Genomic DNA, 17,732 nt, shown 5'->3' with positions numbered 1-17,732 from the left:
ACAGGATGCCGGGGGCGTAGATAAGGCCAAGGTTCTCGTGCTGCTGGCGTGGGGCGTTGTAAACAAGTGCTGCTGCTCGCCGGGGTGCAGGGTGGGTGCGTGGAGCCCGGGGCATCCCATCCCCCCTGTCCCCCCCTGACTGTGCCGTGACCCCTCCTGGGGGCTGCAGCAGCTCTGCCCGCACCCTGCCCGGCTCGTGCCACCCAGACATCAGCAGCGCTTTTGACACGTGTCTGCACAGTCTGTTTTAATGCAGTGAGCAATTTCAGTCTTCCCACATCTAACAGAGCAAGCCCAGAGGTGGGTTCCCCCGCCCATCACCCCCGGCGTGTTTTTGGGCCTCTCTTCCCTTTCCTCTCCCTCACATCTGGCTCCATCCCCTCGCTCCTTGGCCACGGCAGCTCCCGGGCAGAGCCACCCCGGGGGAGCGGATGAACGCACTCAGCAGTGAGAGCCTCGTGTCCAGCCAGAGCCAGCCTCTGCGGAGCAAACAATGTCCTCTCCTCCTGCCAGGAAATCCTGAGGCACCCGTGTGCAGGCAGCGAGGCCAGCCCTATTTTTCCCCGACACAGAAGCATCCTTGAGCGTGTTCTTCACCTTTTGGCAGGCCGGGGCTGAGCTTTCCTCTTCTCACAGTGCCGGGCGAGCAGCCTGCCTCGCGCTTTCTGCGCCCTCCTTGTTGGGCGCTGACAGCAGGTTGGTGCTTTCTGCACCAAGCAGGTCTCGGTTCTCTTTCTGCTCCATGTGGCTTGTCCTGCAGCTCCCCGGTCACTATTTAAATCGCCGGGTTATTTTCTGCAGGGTTGGGGTTTACACCCTTCGCTCTGTCCTGCCAGCTCTCCGCGTGTGCCGAATGCACCAGCCATGGAAAACTGCCTTCTGCGTGGGGCACCTCCCCATACCTGGCCCGGGTACACGGGAGGGGATGTCCATGTCACCCGAGCCCTCCCCTGCAGGCACCCTCCTTCCTCGGAAAGCTCTCCTCTTCTCTCCTCTCCTCTCCTCGCTGCTGTCCCTGGGTGCCTGCAGGACGAGCCCAGTGATGGGGACATTTCTCCTGCCTTCTCGCCCTGCCGTTTGTTGCCGGCTTGGTTGAAGTTGCCTCTCTCTAACAGTCCTGACCCTGGGGGCAAGCCCCTGCAAGAAAAACAAAACAAACAAACAAAAAACCCACCTCGAATAACGAGGGGAACGACATTCCCAACATTTTGTTGTCACCTTTGAAATTAATTCCTCCTTCCCCGTGTCGTGGCCTCCCACAGCTGTGGTTTAAGAGCACGATGGCTGCGAACACCAATTTCACCGTGCTTTGGCAGTGCACAGAGGGCTATGGGCTCTTTCATTGCAAAGCAGGAAAAGCAAAGGGGCTTTTCCATGCTATTTTACACTTTTCTGCTGGGAAAATGCAAGGAAATGTAGGGAGTGATTTCCTAGCTTCTTTTTGTTATTCATGGAAAGGGCAAGGGCTGTGCCGCAGGGCACATCCAGGTGGACTCACTGGTCCCAAGGGGAGGCAGAGCAGGATCTCCACCCTCCGCCCCATCCCTGCTGCTCTGCAGGGAACTTCGCAGACCCAGACCCCCACCAGCCTTCACTCCCCCATGCCAAGACCCTACCTGGCTCCTGCTGGGACGCGATGCACAGGGGCAGCTGGGGGCTGCCCGGCTCCGACCCGGCCCCAGCGCTGTCACGCAGCCGTCACACAAAGGCTTCGCGGTGCCACACGGGAGCTACGGCCTCTCTTCTTCCCCAAGGACACCGATATTTTTCGGCGGACACGTGGGGCTGGCAGTGCCACTGGGGACACCGGCCCCAGCGGTGCCGCCCGCAGCGCCCGTCCCCTCCGCCACCGGGGTGCCGCGGGGGTGCCGGGTGCCTCCACGACGCTCCCGCTGGCCCACGGGGCGTTGCTGTCCACGATGAGCCGCAGGAGGCCTGCCCCGGGGAAGTCCATGATGACCACCCCCCAGCGCACCGCCTGCCCCGAGCGGCGCCGCAGGTGCCGGTAGCAGCGGGGGTTGACGAAGCGAGCCACCTCCTCGGGGCAGGTGAAGAGCCCGTTGCCGGAGCAGAAGGTGAGGTGCATCTTGGCGGGGTCCCCGCCGGCCGCCGCCTCCAGGTGCCGCCGCGCTCGGGCCCATTTCCTCTCCAGCGAGAGCACGTTCCAGGCGTCGCTGATGCTCAGCTGCTCGTAGGGGATGCCCAGCACCGCCTGCTCCAGCGCCTCCAGCACCACGATCTTGCCCCGCGCCTGGCCCAGCGTGGGCACCTCCTCGCGGCACCACAGGCGGCCCCGTCCCTCCTCCAGCAAGCAGCGCTGGAGCCGGGCGGCGAAGCCGGGCCGGGAGAAGAAGGGCAGCTCCTCCTTGATGCGCATGAGCACGGCCTCGCCGGGGTGGGCGCGGAGGAAGCGCAGGGTGCGGCGCAGGACGCCCCGCAGGCTGGCCCGCTGGAAGGTGCAGAGGTGGTAGACGCGGAGCTCGCCCCGCTCCAGCTTGCAGCGCACGTCCAAGAAGCGCACGCCGGCCGCCAGCTGCGCCTCCAGGCCCCAGCTCTGGCACCGCAGGCGCCGGCCGCCGAACAGGCTGAGGGAGTCGTGGGTGCCAGGGATGGAGAGGCGGGAGAGGGGCAGGGCGTCGGGCAGCCCCGCCATCCAGTCGGGGCAGCAGGCAGCCGGCTGGGGCGTGCAGTCGAACGCATCCATGCCGTGAGGAGCACGGGCACCCTGGCACCACCGAGAGCTGCCTGGAGGAGAAGTGGCACCATGATCCAGGGTGACAGCACCGCATGATCCCCATCGCTGTCCATACCCCAGAGCCACCCCACACATGCCCGCACCCCACACAGCTACCCCTGATGCACCCGCAGCTCCCCAGCCCCGGTGTATTTCGGCCTCCCCCCCTGCACCCACCTGGGTTTGCCGGTGGCGGCGGGTGCAGCGTGCTGGACGGGGCACACAGCCCGGGGGGCAGGCCGCGACTGGCAGGCTGAGCGGGGTGCTGGCCATTAACCAGGAGACACTCATGACGCGCGTCATGTCCCGCACGTGGCACGTGCTGCGGGGATTCAGGCTCAGTCCTTGCTGACGTGCAGGGCTGGAAAATTGCTGGGCTGATCCCAAAAGCGGGCATTGGGGCCTCGGCACCTCCCTCCCCAGGAATCAGGACAAACGGGATCAGGCACCCTGGGGTTCCTTGGAACTGCCTGTGCCCGGAAAGGCACGGCAGGGTCGGGGCTGTGTCACCGCTGAGCTGTGAGCCCCGTGGCCAGTCCTCAGCCAGCCCCCCGGGGCTTGACTCATCTCCTGCCCTGGGGACACGGCTGCCCCTTGCCACCCCCTTGCCGCTCTGAGCTTGGCAGTGCGCACCAAACCCCACGGTTTTTGAAGGGTTTGAAGCCTGGCGGGCCACAGACCCCTCCGAGCACCCTTCCCATGCCCACACCTCACAGCGGGGGGCACGGAGACCTGAGCGGGGCCAGCCTCGGGGACACTTCCATGCCAAGCATGACATGAACATGACAGAGCCAGCGCTCTGCAGGCCCGGATCCCGGCAGCACAGCGGGGAGGAGCACTGAGCACGGCCGGGCGGGGAAAGAAGCCGGCAACACAGCACAGCACAGCACGGCCTGCAGCACGGCGCTGCCCTCACTCATGGCGGCCACGGGCGGCGGTGGCAGCGGGGCCGGGTCCTGCTTCGTGCTGGGAGCCTCGGGGGTCACGGGGCAGGCGCTGCTGCGGGAGCTGCGGGCACGGGGGCTCTTCGCCAGGGTGACGCTGATCGGGCGGCGCCGCCTCAGCCTGGCCGAGGAGAGCGGCAGGGCCGTGGTGCGGTGGGGACGTGGGGTGGCGGGGGGGGGTGCTGGAGGTGCCCGCTCCTCGCTCTGAGCCCGGTGCTGTCCCCACAGGAGCAGGTGGTGGTGGATTTTGAGAGGCTGAGCGAGCACGCCGCTGCTTTCCGGGGCCACGACGTGGGTTTCTGCTGCCTGGGCACCACCCGGAGCAAGGCGGGTGCGGTGAGTGGGGCACCCGTCCTGGCAGCCCTATGGGGGTGCACCGAGCACCCTCCCTGCGTGGTGACGGGGCACACGCTGGCCATGGGGTGGTCTCCCTGGGCAGCCCTGCCCCAGGGGGTGTGGGAGCAGTGGGGAGCCCCCATCTGCGCTGAGCCTGCTGTCCTGCTGTGCCATAGGATGGCTTCGTCCGTGTGGACCGGGACTACGTGGCGCAGGCGGCAGAGCTGGCGCGGGCAGGGGGCTGCAAGCACTTCGTCATGCTGTCCTCGCAGGGTGCCAACGAGCACAGCCGCTTCCTCTACCTGCGGGTGAAGGTGAGGAGGGGAGCCGGGGTGGGCTCCTGAAGCCCGGGGGGTGAGGAAATGCCAGGACACTTGGGATTGAAGCCGGGGCTGAGGTCGGAGAAGATCCAAATGGCCCCAGGGTCCTGCTGCTGGGAACAGAGAGCTCAGGGGAGGGGGCTGGCAGGACAGCAGTGTCACCTGTAGCATCCTAACCAGCAAACGCCCTGCACACAGCATCCCGAGAACCTCTGAGAGCCACCAGAAAGGTCTGGGCAAGACCTTTCACAGCCATCAGGAGGCTCAGGGCGGGTGCCACCGAGATCCAAACTCCCCAGGGACAGCAGCATCCATCACAAAATCCTCTCCCCCATACGTCCCCAGCACCTGCAGGACCCGCTCCTGCCTGGCAGCGTCCCCTGGCTGGCCATGCCCAGGCTGGGCAGAGTCCACCCCTGTGTCCCCACGTCCCTCGCCCTGCCAGCCCTTGTAGTTTACATGCTGGCTGCAAGGGTGCGCTGCTGACTGCCGCTCAGCTATCCACGCCGTTCCTTCTCCTGCAGAGGTGCCTCTGTCCAGCCCCTGGCCTTGCTTTTACCATTACTGATGTTTTTGGGGTCCCTGCTGACCCACCCTGTGGTGGTCCCTCCAAACAGCCACCCTGCCAGTTTAGCACTTTGGCATCTTGGCAAAATGTTGTACATTTTGGGCAGGATTGGCTCTGGCTCTTCCCTCCCTGCTCTCTGGGCAAGGCTGAGCACCGAGGTGTTCGTGGGGTGGTAGAGGTGGTGCTTGTGGTCACCCTCGGTTCGTTTCATCCCTCCTGCGACAGGGAGAAGTGGAGAAGCTGGTCCAGGCTGTTGGCTTCGATCGCTGCACCATCCTCCGGCCAGCGTGAGTAGGATGGGAGCAGCCTCTGGCTTCAGCAGGGGGAGGCACAGGGGGCTGGGAGATGGGGCCACGGGCAGGACACAGAAGGAGAGGGCTGGGGAAGGAAGCGGGGAAAACCTCTGGTGCAAGCACAGCTCCTCCCTGCACCCCTTCCCCACCGCAGCAGGGAGTGAGCACGGCCGTTCCCCACAGCCCTTCCCAAATTTTAGGTCATACCCCATGACAGGAGAGGCTTGAGTTGAAAGCAGAGGTTGGGAGACACCAGGAAAAGCTTAACCTCACTCGGAGGTCAGCCTACACTGGGAGGTTACGCTCCTTACTCCTGCTGAGTGTGTATCCCCCCATACTCTACCCGGGAGAACCAGCACCCTGGCAAGGAGTTGGGTGTCCCAGGGTTCATCCCAGTCACATTTCAGGACGCCACAGAAGCTCCTCATGCCCCATGCAGGTTTTTAAGCCAGGCTGGGTCCCTCAGCACAGCGGGGGACGTCGTTCTCTGGCTTTGCAGCCTGACCCCGTGTCTCCTCGCCCCACAGGGTGCTGCTGTGCGCACGCCAGGAGTTTCGCCCCCTGGAGTGGCTCACCCAGCACGTTCTGGGAGCCGTGGCCTGGCTCTTCCCCACCGCCTACTCGGTGCCCGTGGAGACAGTGGCGAGGGCGATGGTGGCCAGCGTGCTGCAGCCGGGCAGGGGGAAGGTGGAGGTGCTGGAGAACAAGGCCATCCATCAGCTGGGAAAGGCAGAGCCGCAGCTGGGCACGTAGGGTGAAAAGGGTGGGCAAGAAGTGCTGGGCTCACCTTCCAGGTGCTATTCCGGGCCAAGGATGAGCGCATGGGAGAGCAGTGGGGCGTTTGGATGGGTGTCGGGGAGCCGGAGGTGTGCTCCTGCAGGAGGCAGCCCGTTCTGCCCAACGCTGCTGGGAGAGGAGAAATGGTGCTCTGCTTCCTGCACCCAGAACGCGAAGCTGGGTGAGAGCTGTACGCCTCAAACACTGCTCTGAACTGAGGCCTCGAATAAAATCCTGTGCCCGCTCTGTCCGTGCCAGCCCCGTGTTGAAATTACACCTGTGCATTGCCAGCCCCTTGTGGTGACACCTCCGGGAACGCAGGCGGGCAGGAGCACAGGGGGAAGGAGCCGGGGCCATCGGGGCTGCCCAGGGCCCCCCTGCCTCACAGGGGGCTGCGCCGTGCCCCAGCTCCTGCCACTGCAGCCGTTCTCAGGCCTCCCGCAGGGTCAAGGACCGCAGTGGCTCCGCAGCTGGGACGGGGCCTTACGTGACTCCCGCATTCCCTGCTGGCCGTGGTCCCAGCGCCCCGGGCAGCGCAGCTTTCCAGGGTTTTCTCCTCTTCGACCTCCCCGTGGCTCCTGTGTCAGTGACTTGGATGGGGAGAGCGGGAGGGAGCCTGGGTCCCTGTGGTCTCCGTCCTCCCGCACAAATAATCGGCTCGGCGGGCTGGTACCTCGGGGACACGGCAGGGGGAAGGGGAGGAGGGCAAGAGGGACACCTGGAGGGTCAGACTTCATTTACAAAGGGAGACGTGAGGTGGGCTGGCCAGGATTATCACGCAAGCCTCTGAGGGGTGTTCAGGAGGGTTATGCTGCTTAAACATGCAGGGGTGGGTTGCATTGCCTTAGCTACACGCCAGTGCTCAGAGGTTTTAAGAACAGATGCTGTGCTTAAACAGGCAAGTATAAATGAACACTGGAGGTGACGAGACCTTCAAAGAAGTGAAGACTGCAAACAGATGAGAGTAAAAATAAAGAATACAAGCTCTGGAAAGTTACAAGTAAAAGACAGGCCCCAGGAGGTTTGAGAAAGGCATCCTGAAGGTATAAAAATTCATCATGGCTGTGTGAGAAGCAAAAAAACTCTGCAGAGAGCCCCGGGGGACAGGACACGATCAGGTTATATGAAGGAGCCATCACAGGAGAGCTTAATAAGTTACTTGTATTAGCCTTTGTAGCGACAGGCTCACACTCGCATCATTCCTTTGGGGAGCGTGTTTGCATGACTGCCCTAAAGCACTGGGGAAAAATGATTTTTAACTACATTTTTAGAGCACATAGTTAAAAAAAGAAAAATGCTAGTGCCAGAAGGAGCTCTCAGCTGAACTGGAAAACACTGAATTGGGTGAGAACGAGAGTGATCCTGCCATTAAAAAGTCAATGTAGTTAAATTTGATGCTAATTTTCAAAAAGTTCCAGTGGGAACCAGGAAGCTGCAAAGCAGTAAGATGGCCTCTATAAAAGGCAAGTTGTTAGAAAGGATAATAAAGTCCTGAAATAACAGAAACCAGGATAAATATGGTGCAATGGGAGATTCCGCTTGTCTTTTGAGGGGGCAGCTAGGAAGCACAAACCTTTGCTGCTTTTGGAGGAAATCGGCCGCTGTGTACATAAGGCGGTCTGGTCCTCAGGGTGCACTTGGGTTTCCACAAAGCTCTCCCAAAAGGGCTCTTAAAGAAATTAAGCTGTCGTGGGAAGAAAAGCAAGGTCTGTGCATTTCTGATTGGAAATATTTTCTTAGCACTATAAAGCCTTGAAACGGACAAAACAAACAATTATTGCTAGACAAAGGTCTGCAGAAAACACCAGCGCTATTTCTGTGCAACCCTCGGTTTTACTCGGCGCATCGGCACCGTGCAGCATCTCCCCAGCCCCTTCTGGCCCACCCGGGACTGAAGGAGCAGAGATGGGTCCTCGGGGGCACCCCTCGGTGCTCAGACCCCCCCGAAACAGCCAGGGCAGAGCCCCTGCACCCCTGCGAGCAGGAGGTCGGCACGGTGGGAGCCGTGCTCCGGGCCGCAGCTGGAAGGAGAGCATGCAAGGTTGCTCGGTGTCTGCTGGACGACGTCCATGCGGACCGCCTGATCCCACAGATCCCGGCTCCCCTGGGATTTCTGACGCTGGCTGTATGGCTGGAGATTAATGAGGAAAAAACAACCCCCGTCCCCATGGCTCCGCAGCCGGGCGCAAGGCTTCCCGTGCGGCTCTCATGGCCCCGATGCCCTCCTGGCTGAGGAGCTGTGAGAACCGCTGTGCCCGTGCCTGCCACGCTCCCCCCAGCCCCAGCCGGGTGGCAATGTCACCTGCAGGCGAGTGGCACAGCACAGCACACCCCGCAGGGCTCAAATCCCACAGCCCAGCTGCTGGCACAGGGACCCCGGGCCGTCCCCAGACAGATGACCCTGCCATCATCAGATGAAACAGGCCCAAAATCCGCCCCAGGGACGGGCAGGCACAGCTCTGGCACTGCTCAGGGGAGGAAAGCGTGTGCCAGGATGAGCCTAAACGCAGCCCTGGGGCATGGGGCAGCTCAGGGCCAGCCAAGGCGCTGGTTCCCTGGGGCCCAGAGCAGGGGGTGGGCATCTGGGGGCTGTAGGAAGCTGGTTAGTGGCCCAGCCACAAAGGCCTTGCTGGCTGGGGGTTGAAATTACCCGGAGCTGGTTATTGCTGGTGGCAGGTCCCTGCTCTCAGCGCAATCACTCCTGGCCAAGGCACCTGCAGCAAATATTAGGGCAGCTTTAAAGCCAGGGATTTTGTTGCCAGAGCCCCTGGAGCCAGGATTTGCCCCTCGTCTGGCAGCCTTGCCAACCCCAGGGCTGCCCCTACACCATGCTGGCTGAGGCTGGGAGGAACTCATGCCATGGATGCCCTGGCCACAGGCAGGCATTGGCTCCGTGGTTTCCAGTTTTGGGGGAGGAACCGAAGGGAACTTACCTGACCCGAGAGAAAAGCTGTCACGCTGCACAGGACGAGCTCAGGTCCCTGCTCAGGCACCGCTCCCCCCTCCGCAGGCAGCTGGGGGCTCGGGCACTTCACTGGTATGGAAGGAGATGGGAGAACCTGCTGAGTTACCAAAATCACAAAATTCTGGGCAGGAATGTGTTTCAGCCTTATCAAAGCATCGCTGTCAGATGAAGCTGAAAGATTTGTTATCATTAAAAGATTTTTTTTTTTAAGCGTACACGGAAACCAATTGGTTTCAGAGCAAACCTGTTACCCACCAACCAACACTCACACTGCCGAAAGCGTGGAGGTTTGGGCATTACCCACAACCTTTACATCAACAGCAAGATCTTCTCCTAAGCACGTAGATCTTCATGAAAACATTCTGCACCGAAGAAAATAAAGCTCGCTTCAACACCACATTTCCACCCCCCCCCCCTTCCAAGGAGCCCGACGCACCACCGAGAGGAAACCTCGCGGCTTCCTTGGAGCTCCCCAAAGCGCAGCTCGGCCCTCGCGCTGCCGTCACCCGGCCTCACCCCGGGCACACACATTTCCCCCCGCGAGCCGCCCGAGGAGAAAACAAGAGCCCGAGGCGGCCGGGGCCAGCTGCGGCGGGACGGCGCTGGGGGGGCTGGCGGGGGTCCAGCTGCCGATGCTATAAAGCCGGCGCCGGGGGAGCCGGGCCGCAGAGCGAGCCGCAGCCGTCCCGCACCCTTTTTCTCGCAGCCGAGGGAAGCCGCAGCGTGCCAAGATGTGCAAAGGGCTGGCCGCGCTGCCCCACACCTGCCTGGAGAGGTGAGGCGGCTGCAAGGGACGGGTGGCATGGGATGGGATGGGGCTGCTCGGGGGGATGCTGAGGGTGGCTTGGAGCTGCTGTGACGCCGTCATCCCGAACTCTCCCCTCTGGTTTGGAGACCTCCCCCACCTGCACTGCTTCGTCTCAGGTTTGCAGCCTGCAACGGGGGAAAGGCAGGGCAGCAGCTGTGTCCCTGCAGCAAGCACAGCCCTGGCTCTGAAGTGCCTCGAAACCCTCTGTCGCTGCCTGCGTTGCCCTCGGCAGCCGTGTCTGTGGCTCTGGCGCAGGAGGAAAGGCTCCTCAGGGGGCTGGGGCTCCGGGGGCTCTCTGGGGGCTGCTGCGGGCGGCTGGGGCATCCCCCAGGCAGAGGGGGCTCTGCCGGAGGAGGAAGGTTGGTGAAACGTTTGAACACAGGGATTTCTTGGCACTGCAGAGATGCTTAGTGCTGGCTTTTAGAAGGGAGCCAGGTCTCTGGAGACCCCCTGTTCACTGACAAACCCTCTGCCACGGGAGCCTGATGCTGCCCCTCGGCATGCTGGCGGCCGTCAAGGCACCAGGGGTAACGCGGGACCCTCGGCTCCAGGCCAACCTGACCGGGGGGCGCAGGCACCACAGGGCTGTGGGCACGGGCAGCTCAGGACCACCTCCCCCTGCCCTCATGGAGCCCTCCGAGCCTTACACCCACCCTGGGCAGGACACAGCTCACCCCTGTGGGCCCAGCCATGCTCCTACCTTCACACCGCCCTCCACGAGGCGACCTCTCCTCCCGCAGCCTCCGGGGGTCTCGCCGAGGGTCTGCCTTGCCCTCTGCCCCCCCAGAGCACACATTGTGCGGAGGGGGCCGCCGGGAGCCTGCCGCTGCCTCCTCGCCAGCAGTCCATATTTGTCCATGCGTGCACCGCGCCGCCGGCTGCTGACACGCTCCTGCAGCCATCGGCCGTGCCGCTCGGCAGCTCCCGGCAGCTCCCCAGGGCCTTTCCCCCCCTCCTGAGGGACGTCACATCCCAGGGAGGCTTTCATGGGGATGTTACATGCCAGCATCTTCCCATGAAGTCTCCTGGGGGGCCACTGTGGGGCTTGGGGACCTGCGCTCACTCCCAGCCCCTCCTGAGACATCGGGATTTGAGGCAGACCCCGTGCAAAGGAAGGTTTCCCCGTGCAAACAGCCCCGGAGGTTTTCCTGCCTGCATTCAAGCTAAGAGCTGCAGTTCTTCAGCTGTAACCTCTTTGAGCTCCTTTGTTTTGTTTTCTAAGGTCGAGCCTCTCCTGGCTAGCATCTCGGCCCTGCTATGTTTGACAGAGCCCATATTTTCTCTTAATGTCTTTTGGAAGCTGTTTCTCAGACTTTTTCTTGGCTTGCTCCCATTTGTTTTCACACTTAACCTTGCATGCTTTATGGCCGCCTCGATTCTTCTCACGTGGACGCGGCTCTGGGATTTGGGGAGAATTCCTGTTTGTTTATAGCTGCCTTTTTTTACCCTGCTGTTTAGCCTTCCCCAAAACTTACAGGACATCTGCTTGAGGACTCCAGGATGGAGTCTTTAAATAGTCCTGCCCTCCTGTGAGCACTCAGCCCTTTTGGCTGTCCTTTCTTGCCTCCCTTTGAGGAGCTTCCTTGCTTCTGGACCTTCCCCACTGTGCGAAGCCACCCTTGGGTGCATCCATACCTTGAGCATGGGTTGGTGTCACCACGTCCTGCTCCGTGGGGACAAACTGCTGGTCCTTTTCTCCCCTTCGTGACAGCAGTGCCCACCGCTTAGCCAGAGGCCACATCCCATTTATTTATTTATTAGAGAGACCGGGATGAGCCGTGCACAGCAGCATCTCTGCAGCAGGGACACCTCGGTGCGGGGAGCATGGGGACCCCGTCACCCTTCACCCAGGGTCCTGCTCCTTCCAGGCAAGATCTGAGCTTTCTTGGAAGCAGGAGGAACGGAAGCTGTCCCCGCAGCCGCTGACTTTTTCTGAGAAAACAGTTGGGTTCTTGGGCTCCGTGCGAGGGTGGCTGTCGGAGGCAGGTGGCTGCAGCCGAGGCAGGAGCGGAGCCCGTGCCAGGTCCCCAGAGTTCACCCACGAAGCCTGGCGGGCAAAACACGGAGAGAGTTGTGCAGGCAGGGAAAAATAAATGAATAAGAGGAATGGCAGTGAAATAGCAGACATAGCAAGGGAACAATCTTACACAGAGGGCATGTGAAAATAAACAGCCCAGAGAAGCGCGGCGAGCCCTGAGCTGAGGAGCTGCAGCGTGGCCTCCATCAGCGCGCCGTGCTGGGGCTGCAGAGCAGCACCCGGGGGCTCTGTGTCGGCAGGACCCTCCCCACTGAAGGTGCAAGAGAAAAAAAAAATATTATAGTCCTTACAAACATGCCTAGAAAGGGGGGAGCCCCCAGGAATGAGTGCCTGGGAGGGTCGGGGCTGGCAGGGATGAGGCAGGGAGCGCTGCGCCGCGTTTTGGTGGGTGCAGAGGTTGGTGCTGGAGGGTGGGCGCAGCACCGGAGGGCACCGGGCAGGCTGCTCGCTCATTTTGTCTGGGCTGAGCACTGCAGAAGCTGCGCAGACACCCCCTGAATCATCTGCACAGCAGCCAGCTCGGGTGATGCGATTATCCCGGCCGCAGATGGGGACAAAGCGCTGAGCTCAAGCTCAAGAGCTGCCGCTAATTCCGAGCGCCTGGCTCGAAACGCCTCGGACAGGCTCCTTTACAGCATTAGCGCCCATTTGTTGGTGTGTAATTAATTACACGGCGCTGTGCCTGGCACAGCCTCGTGTTATGGTCCTGCTGTGCTGCCCCGGTGTCTGCATGCCCCCTGCCCATCCCCACACCTGACCTGCCTCCGCTCACCCCCCACAGGGCCAAGGAGATCAAGACCAAGCTGGGCACACTCCTCCAGAAGCCTGACTCGGCCATCGACTTCATCATCCCCTACCCCGAGAAGCCGGAGAAGCCAGCCAAGGCCCAGAAGTGAGTGGGGGCTCGGCGCCGTGCAGCCCGAGACGTGCCGGGCCACGTGAAAACCAGGTTTCTGATGGAAACTCGATTTGTGTTTGATGAGATTTCACGTTCATCTGATAGAGGTTTTGCCGGAGGCGTGAGGCACTCGGATTTCTCTGAGTCATCCGCCGCAGCACAGAGGTGCCGGCGAGGCGGGGAGGGTGGCTCTGGGGCTGCAGCGTGTCCCCGAGCTGGGGCACGGCCCCAGGGCACGCTGAGGCTGCTCCCACCTTGCTGCTCGCACCCCGAGCCCCTGCTCTCCAGCATCCCACGGTTATAACATGGCTAAGCAGAGGAGCCGCTGGAGAGGCTGATGGTTGGTTCTGCAGGGTTAGCAGTCTGAGGGATGGAGAAGTGTGTCGGGAGGCAAAGCAAGCCTTTAAAAAAAAAAGCTTAAATCTAAAAGCAGAACAGTATCCTGCATGTCGGCAACAGCCTCACCCAGGTACCCCCAGCCCAGCTTCACCACGAGCCTGGGCATCTGAGCCACTGCCCCACCAGCTCTTACACCATCCCTCCGCCCCGACTCCCTGTAACCCCACCTTCTTGTCCCTAAATGGAGCATCAGAGCTCCCGGTGACCCACCACCCCACTTCTGCAGCCTCCAAACCCCTTCCCTCCATCCCTCCCTCCCTTTTTTTTAAGGGAATGAGGGGCCCACCACATGGCGAGCCTCTCTACCCAGGCTTTCTTTACCCCCTCCAGGCCATCCCCGGAGGAGGCTCTGCAGTGGCGCGACTCCCTGGAGAAGCTCCTGCAAAACCCCTGTAAGTCTCCCCCCTCCCGTGGCCACATCCCCCCATGCCCAGGGTCCCCCCGGGGGCTCAGCGGGGTCTTGGGACCCCCCCGGTGCTCAGCGGTGCCCGGCCCCCCGCAGACGGGCTCGCCAGCTTCCGCAGCTTCCTGCGCTCTGAGTTCAGCGAGGAGAACGCCGAGTTCTGGGTGGCCTGCGAGGACTACAAGAGGACCAAGTCCCCCGTGAAGATGGCAGAGAAGGCTAAGAGGATCTACGAGGAGTTCATCCAGACCGAGGCGCCCAAAGAGGTCGGTGGCCGAGCGCCAGGGGATGGATGGTGGTGGTGGGGATGAGGGGTTTTTGGGATGATGCTGTCACGCTCCCCTCACAGGTGAACATCGACCACTTCACCAAGGCCATGACCATGAAGAACCTGGTGGAGCCATCGCCGAGCAGCTTCGACATGGCCCAGAAGAGGATCTTTGCCCTGATGGAGAAAGACTCCCTGCCCAGATTCGTGCGGTCGGAGTTTTATCAGGAGCTCATCAAGTAGCAACGCGGCCTGGCTGTGCGAGGCGCTCCCTGCGGGCGGCCCTACTGCTTCTGGCTCAGCACCTTCTCCTCCCGCAGCCGCTTTGCTTTCCTGACGCCACCCTGCAGGAGCACCCAGGAGTGTTGCTAAACACCTGCCCCAGTGCTTTGGACGCTCGGAAGGCCCGATATCTCCCACAGCCTCCGTCCTCCCCTGCAGAAGAGCAGCTAGCAGGAGCCCCCGGGGCTGCTCAGCAGGGCAGAGGTGGCCATGTGCTGGGATGGCTGTGAGGCAGCCCATCTGCTCCCCGCTGGAGGCAGCGCAGAGGATGAAGCACGATCGACTCGTTCAGAACACCGGGACTGTTTAGCAACGAAGCCCTCCTGCCCGCTTGCCTTCCGTACCGAGCTCGTAGTCCCCACCTGTGCTCCCGGTGCCCGGAGCCACGCCACTGTGGTGGCCGGTGCCGTGCTCGGGTGGCACCTTTGGAGATGCTGCTGTAGCCGCTTCCCGCTCCGGTAGCTTCTCTCCGCAGTAGGCACGCCAAAGCCATCCTTCTGCACAAACCCAAACCAGGGGCGCCGGTGAGAGGGGAGAAAGTCATGCTGGGGGAGAAGAAAGCTGCTGAGCGACACTGGTCAGAGCCAATTCCAGGGGGAAAAAAAAAAAAAAAAAAAAAAGGAAAAAAAAAGCAAACAGCAAAGCCAAAGCCAAAAATGTCATTGGAAATATATAAAAAAATAAAACCCTGTCTTCTTGAACAGACGGCAAACTCTGCTGAGTTTGTGTAGCCTGCTTCTCTCTTCTGTCTCCCCCTCTCTGCCCAGGGCAGGTGTTTCCATACGGCAGTCTCGTGAAAAGACCACATCTTTTCAAGCAATCCAAATGCAGCCCGCTGTGTGCTACAACAACAAATGCCATCTGATGATGGGGCAAAGGCAAGTGCAAAAGGCCACCAAGGCCTCACTCGTCCCCAAACGGGCAAGTTCTCTGAGCAGATGTGCTGAGCCCTGTTCCTGGGGCCTGGAGGCCTCATCCCCACGATGGTTTCTTGCTGCAGCATCTGCGTGTGAGGAGCACACAGCCAGGGATCGGCCACGAGTGAGTGGTCATGCTCCTTGCTAGCGGCTCGGACCAGGCCCAGACCTCTAAACTTCATCACGAGGCTCCACGCAGCCTCTTCGAGGCTTTCAGAATCGGCTCAAAGCCCCACCAGCCCCAAATATTTGCATGCGGTCACTGCAGCGAGGAATGAAAACACCGCAGGATGGGGGCTGCGTTTCCCAGGCAGGGATGGGGAGGCAAGGGAGAGATGAAGGCGACCACAAGCGTGCTCACGGTGGTGGCTTCTTTCTGCTGTCGAGTGCCCTGGAGGGGAAGTCGGAGCAGAGCAGCAGGGCAGGAGGCTGGTGGGCATCTCCTGGGGGCAGCTTCAGCTTCAGCTGCCCCCCAGAGGTGTGGGATTGCCCCAGAAGGGTGTGTGGAGAGCAGAAGCGGGGCAGGAGGGCTCGGGCAGCCCTGGTCACGCAGGGCATCCCCACCACCACCTGAATGTCTCCAGGATGTGGTGCCATGACAAGCGGGTTCGGCACGCTTACTCTGCCTGCTCATGGTGCTGCTCACAGCAAGGCGGAACCAAGCAGGCTTCCCTGCAGACAGACCCAGACCTTTCATTTTCATTGACGCTTTGGCAGCTATTTCCAGATGCCCTCGCACGTTTTGCAGTCGAACACCAACGCTGTCGAGATTTGGATTCTGCTGGATGAAAACCTGGGATGTCACCGGCTGCAGCAGCTCCACGCGGGGCAGGGAGGTGGCACCAGGTACGTACGTGCCGAAAAGAAAGCCGGAGGCCAGAGAGGTGAAACTGCTCCGCTGGGAATCCCACCCCAGCTTGACTTCTGCTGAAACCATTGGAAACCTGCTTTAGGGGTGATTTAACAGGTGTAGGAAGTGACTGGGTGGCCATGAAACGTGACCCCCAGAGTGTTGTGGAGCTCTTGTGAAGTTGTGTTTGTGTAGAAGGGTCGTTTGGCTAATTGCTGGGCACGCTCGCTCGGAAATGTAGCAATGCCTGTACCGCACAGCCGAGCTTTCTGCAGGCCCAGAAGCGTTTAGGTGGGCTAATACCAACCATCATATCTCTGGTAGCAAATATTTCATGTATTTTGTCACTCTTGCTCTTACCAAGTTTGGCACATATACGAGCACGATGCACATGACACGATACATCCATACCGTTGCAGACATACATAAGTATACACACACACATGTATTTGTGTACTCTTAATGTTGGCAGCCAGCTCCCCAGTGAATCAGTGAGCCCAGATGCAGAGTTTTTGCATGCAGCACTTGGGATTTGAGGGATGAGTGTGAGAGGATTTAGCACGGCCCCCGGCACCACCAAGGGAAGCCTTGGCCATCCACCCCGGTGCCAACAGAGGCACGTCCTCCCAGACACCCTCAGAAGTCGCCCCGTGCTCTCAGACCACCAGCAGCCCTGGCACTGGCACACCGAGCAGGCCTTGTGCTCTCCGAGGCACGCGGGGTGCCCGGGGACCCCCCTCTGCTGTGGGGCAAGACAACCCCACACTGCAGCACGGGGCTGCTCGGGTTAATGCCGGGGCATTGCTTGCTGCGTGCGCCCTGGCTAATTTGGCAACTGGGCCCACGGGGGGGCTGGGGGTGTCCCAGGGCTCGTCCCAGCCCCTGGTCACGGGCTTGGGCTCCCTGGCTGGAGCGTGCCAAGTGCCCCATCCAAAGATGGGACCGAGGTTGGAAAGAATCAGCTCCTTACACATCCGAGCAGCTGTCTCAGGGTGACGGTCTCTGTGGGATTCCCACCAGAGAGGTCTCCTGAGCGGTGATGCCGGGCGCTGGTGGGCACTGAGGAACTGGTTGTGTTAACCCACGTTCTTGTACCACTCAGTAATCCACATATAAACATGTATTTCTGCTACCGTCTCGATGGACTATTTTTTTTTCTCTTTGCACCGAAGGGGCAGCACGTCCTTACTTTCCACAGAGCACTCCCAAAAGTTGTTCCCAAAAGCCCTGGCAAGCAGCAAAGTCCTCTGAGAGCTTTGGCAGCAGCAGATGTGGCAGTTTCCCAAGAAACTGGAAAAAAGGAATAAAAATACCACCCCAGGAGACTGGCCTGGAGGAAACCCCCTGATGCCTGCACAGCCCGGGCAGCCTACTCACCCTCAGCCACGTCACCTTCAGGCAGCAGCTCTGCACTTGGAGGATTTGCGCCCAAGGCTAGGTCAAGCCCTGAGCTGAAATGTGTTTTCCTCTGGAGCTGTGATGGGGAAAACATTTGTCCGAGGGGCAGCTGGGCCTGCTGCAGGCAGCAGGTGCACCTGGGGAAAGGGAGAGGCTCTCCCCAGCTGCGGTCACTCACGCAGGACACTGGGGGTTTGCAGCAAGGAGGTGCTCCTTGGGGTTCCCCCTTCCACAGCTGGCTTTGGGGTGGCCCCGTGCCCACCCCAGCCCCTTGGTGAGGATGGTTGCTCCCCGCCAGGCACAGCATGGACCCCGAAAAGACCAGGATCCCCACAGCCCCAGGCTCGCAGGGCTGAGGGGTGGGTTCCTCTGCAGAAGAGCACAGCTGAGGGGTATAATGGCTGTTTCACCATCCCGTGATTTAAAACAATCTGAGTGAAAGCAGTTACAAAAGACTAATTTTAGAGGAACCTTAGTCAATGAATTGCATCACCACGCAGTCCTTGGTTCACACAATGGCACTTTAGAAGAGAC

At 60.9% G+C, this 17,732-nt stretch overlaps 4 protein-coding genes across 10 annotated transcripts; 2 read left to right on the top strand and 2 right to left on the bottom strand.

The window, feature by feature from the left end:
• Positions 1-220: 220 nt before the first annotated feature.
• On the bottom strand, positions 221-3,518 carry LOC311440813 (uncharacterized protein; the record flags this gene model as incomplete). 3 transcript variants are annotated; one of them, XR_014695599.1, is made up of 3 exons in its annotated part: positions 221-1,392; positions 1,617-2,745; positions 2,912-3,518. XR_014695599.1 is itself a non-coding variant. In XM_084528174.1 (2 exons), the coding sequence occupies 2 exons, from the start codon at positions 3,516-3,518 to the stop codon at positions 1,688-1,690; spliced, it is 1,665 nt and encodes a 554-aa protein (XP_084384300.1). In that variant the 3' UTR covers positions 221-1,687. The 3 variants fall into 3 exon arrangements, 1 of the variants encoding a protein (XP_084384300.1); XR_014695600.1 differs by having other exon boundaries at positions 221-1,137; XM_084528174.1 differs by having other exon boundaries at positions 221-2,745.
• Positions 3,519-3,522: 4 nt separating this feature from the next.
• Positions 3,523-6,218, top strand: HTATIP2 (HIV-1 Tat interactive protein 2). The gene is made up of 5 exons (XM_084528175.1): positions 3,523-3,826; positions 3,907-4,014; positions 4,191-4,328; positions 5,128-5,189; positions 5,723-6,218. The coding sequence occupies exons 1-5, from the start codon at positions 3,653-3,655 to the stop codon at positions 5,946-5,948; spliced, it is 708 nt and encodes a 235-aa protein (XP_084384301.1). The 5' UTR covers positions 3,523-3,652; the 3' UTR covers positions 5,949-6,218.
• Positions 6,219-6,360: 142 nt separating this feature from the next.
• Positions 6,361-11,738, bottom strand: LOC311440816 (uncharacterized protein). 5 transcript variants are annotated; one of them, XM_084528178.1, is made up of 4 exons: positions 10,446-11,738; positions 8,906-9,006; positions 7,546-7,656; positions 6,361-6,703 (listed from the first exon to the last, which is right to left on the bottom strand). In XM_084528178.1, the coding sequence occupies exons 1-4, from the start codon at positions 10,645-10,647 to the stop codon at positions 6,419-6,421; spliced, it is 699 nt and encodes a 232-aa protein (XP_084384304.1). In that variant the 5' UTR covers positions 10,648-11,738; the 3' UTR covers positions 6,361-6,418. The 5 variants fall into 5 exon arrangements, 1 of the variants encoding a protein (XP_084384304.1); XR_014695601.1 differs by lacking the exons at positions 6,361-6,703; positions 7,546-7,656 and adding an exon at positions 7,666-8,686; XR_014695602.1 differs by lacking the exons at positions 6,361-6,703; positions 7,546-7,656; positions 10,446-11,738 and adding an exon at positions 7,666-8,686 and having other exon boundaries at positions 8,906-9,339.
• Positions 9,467-14,745, top strand: LOC311440820 (regulator of G-protein signaling 5). Its single transcript, XM_084528181.1, has 5 exons — positions 9,467-9,712; positions 12,565-12,675; positions 13,411-13,472; positions 13,583-13,749; positions 13,833-14,745. The coding sequence occupies exons 1-5, from the start codon at positions 9,669-9,671 to the stop codon at positions 13,992-13,994; spliced, it is 546 nt and encodes a 181-aa protein (XP_084384307.1). The 5' UTR covers positions 9,467-9,668; the 3' UTR covers positions 13,995-14,745.
• Positions 14,746-17,732: the final 2,987 nt, after the last annotated feature.

This window comes from Aythya ferina, assembly GCF_964211825.1.
Source record: "Aythya ferina genome assembly, chromosome: 8".
NCBI lineage: Eukaryota > Metazoa > Chordata > Aves > Anseriformes > Anatidae > Aythya > Aythya ferina.
Note: the sequence above shows the minus strand (reverse complement) of the source record. Positions and strands in the feature narration are given on the sequence as shown.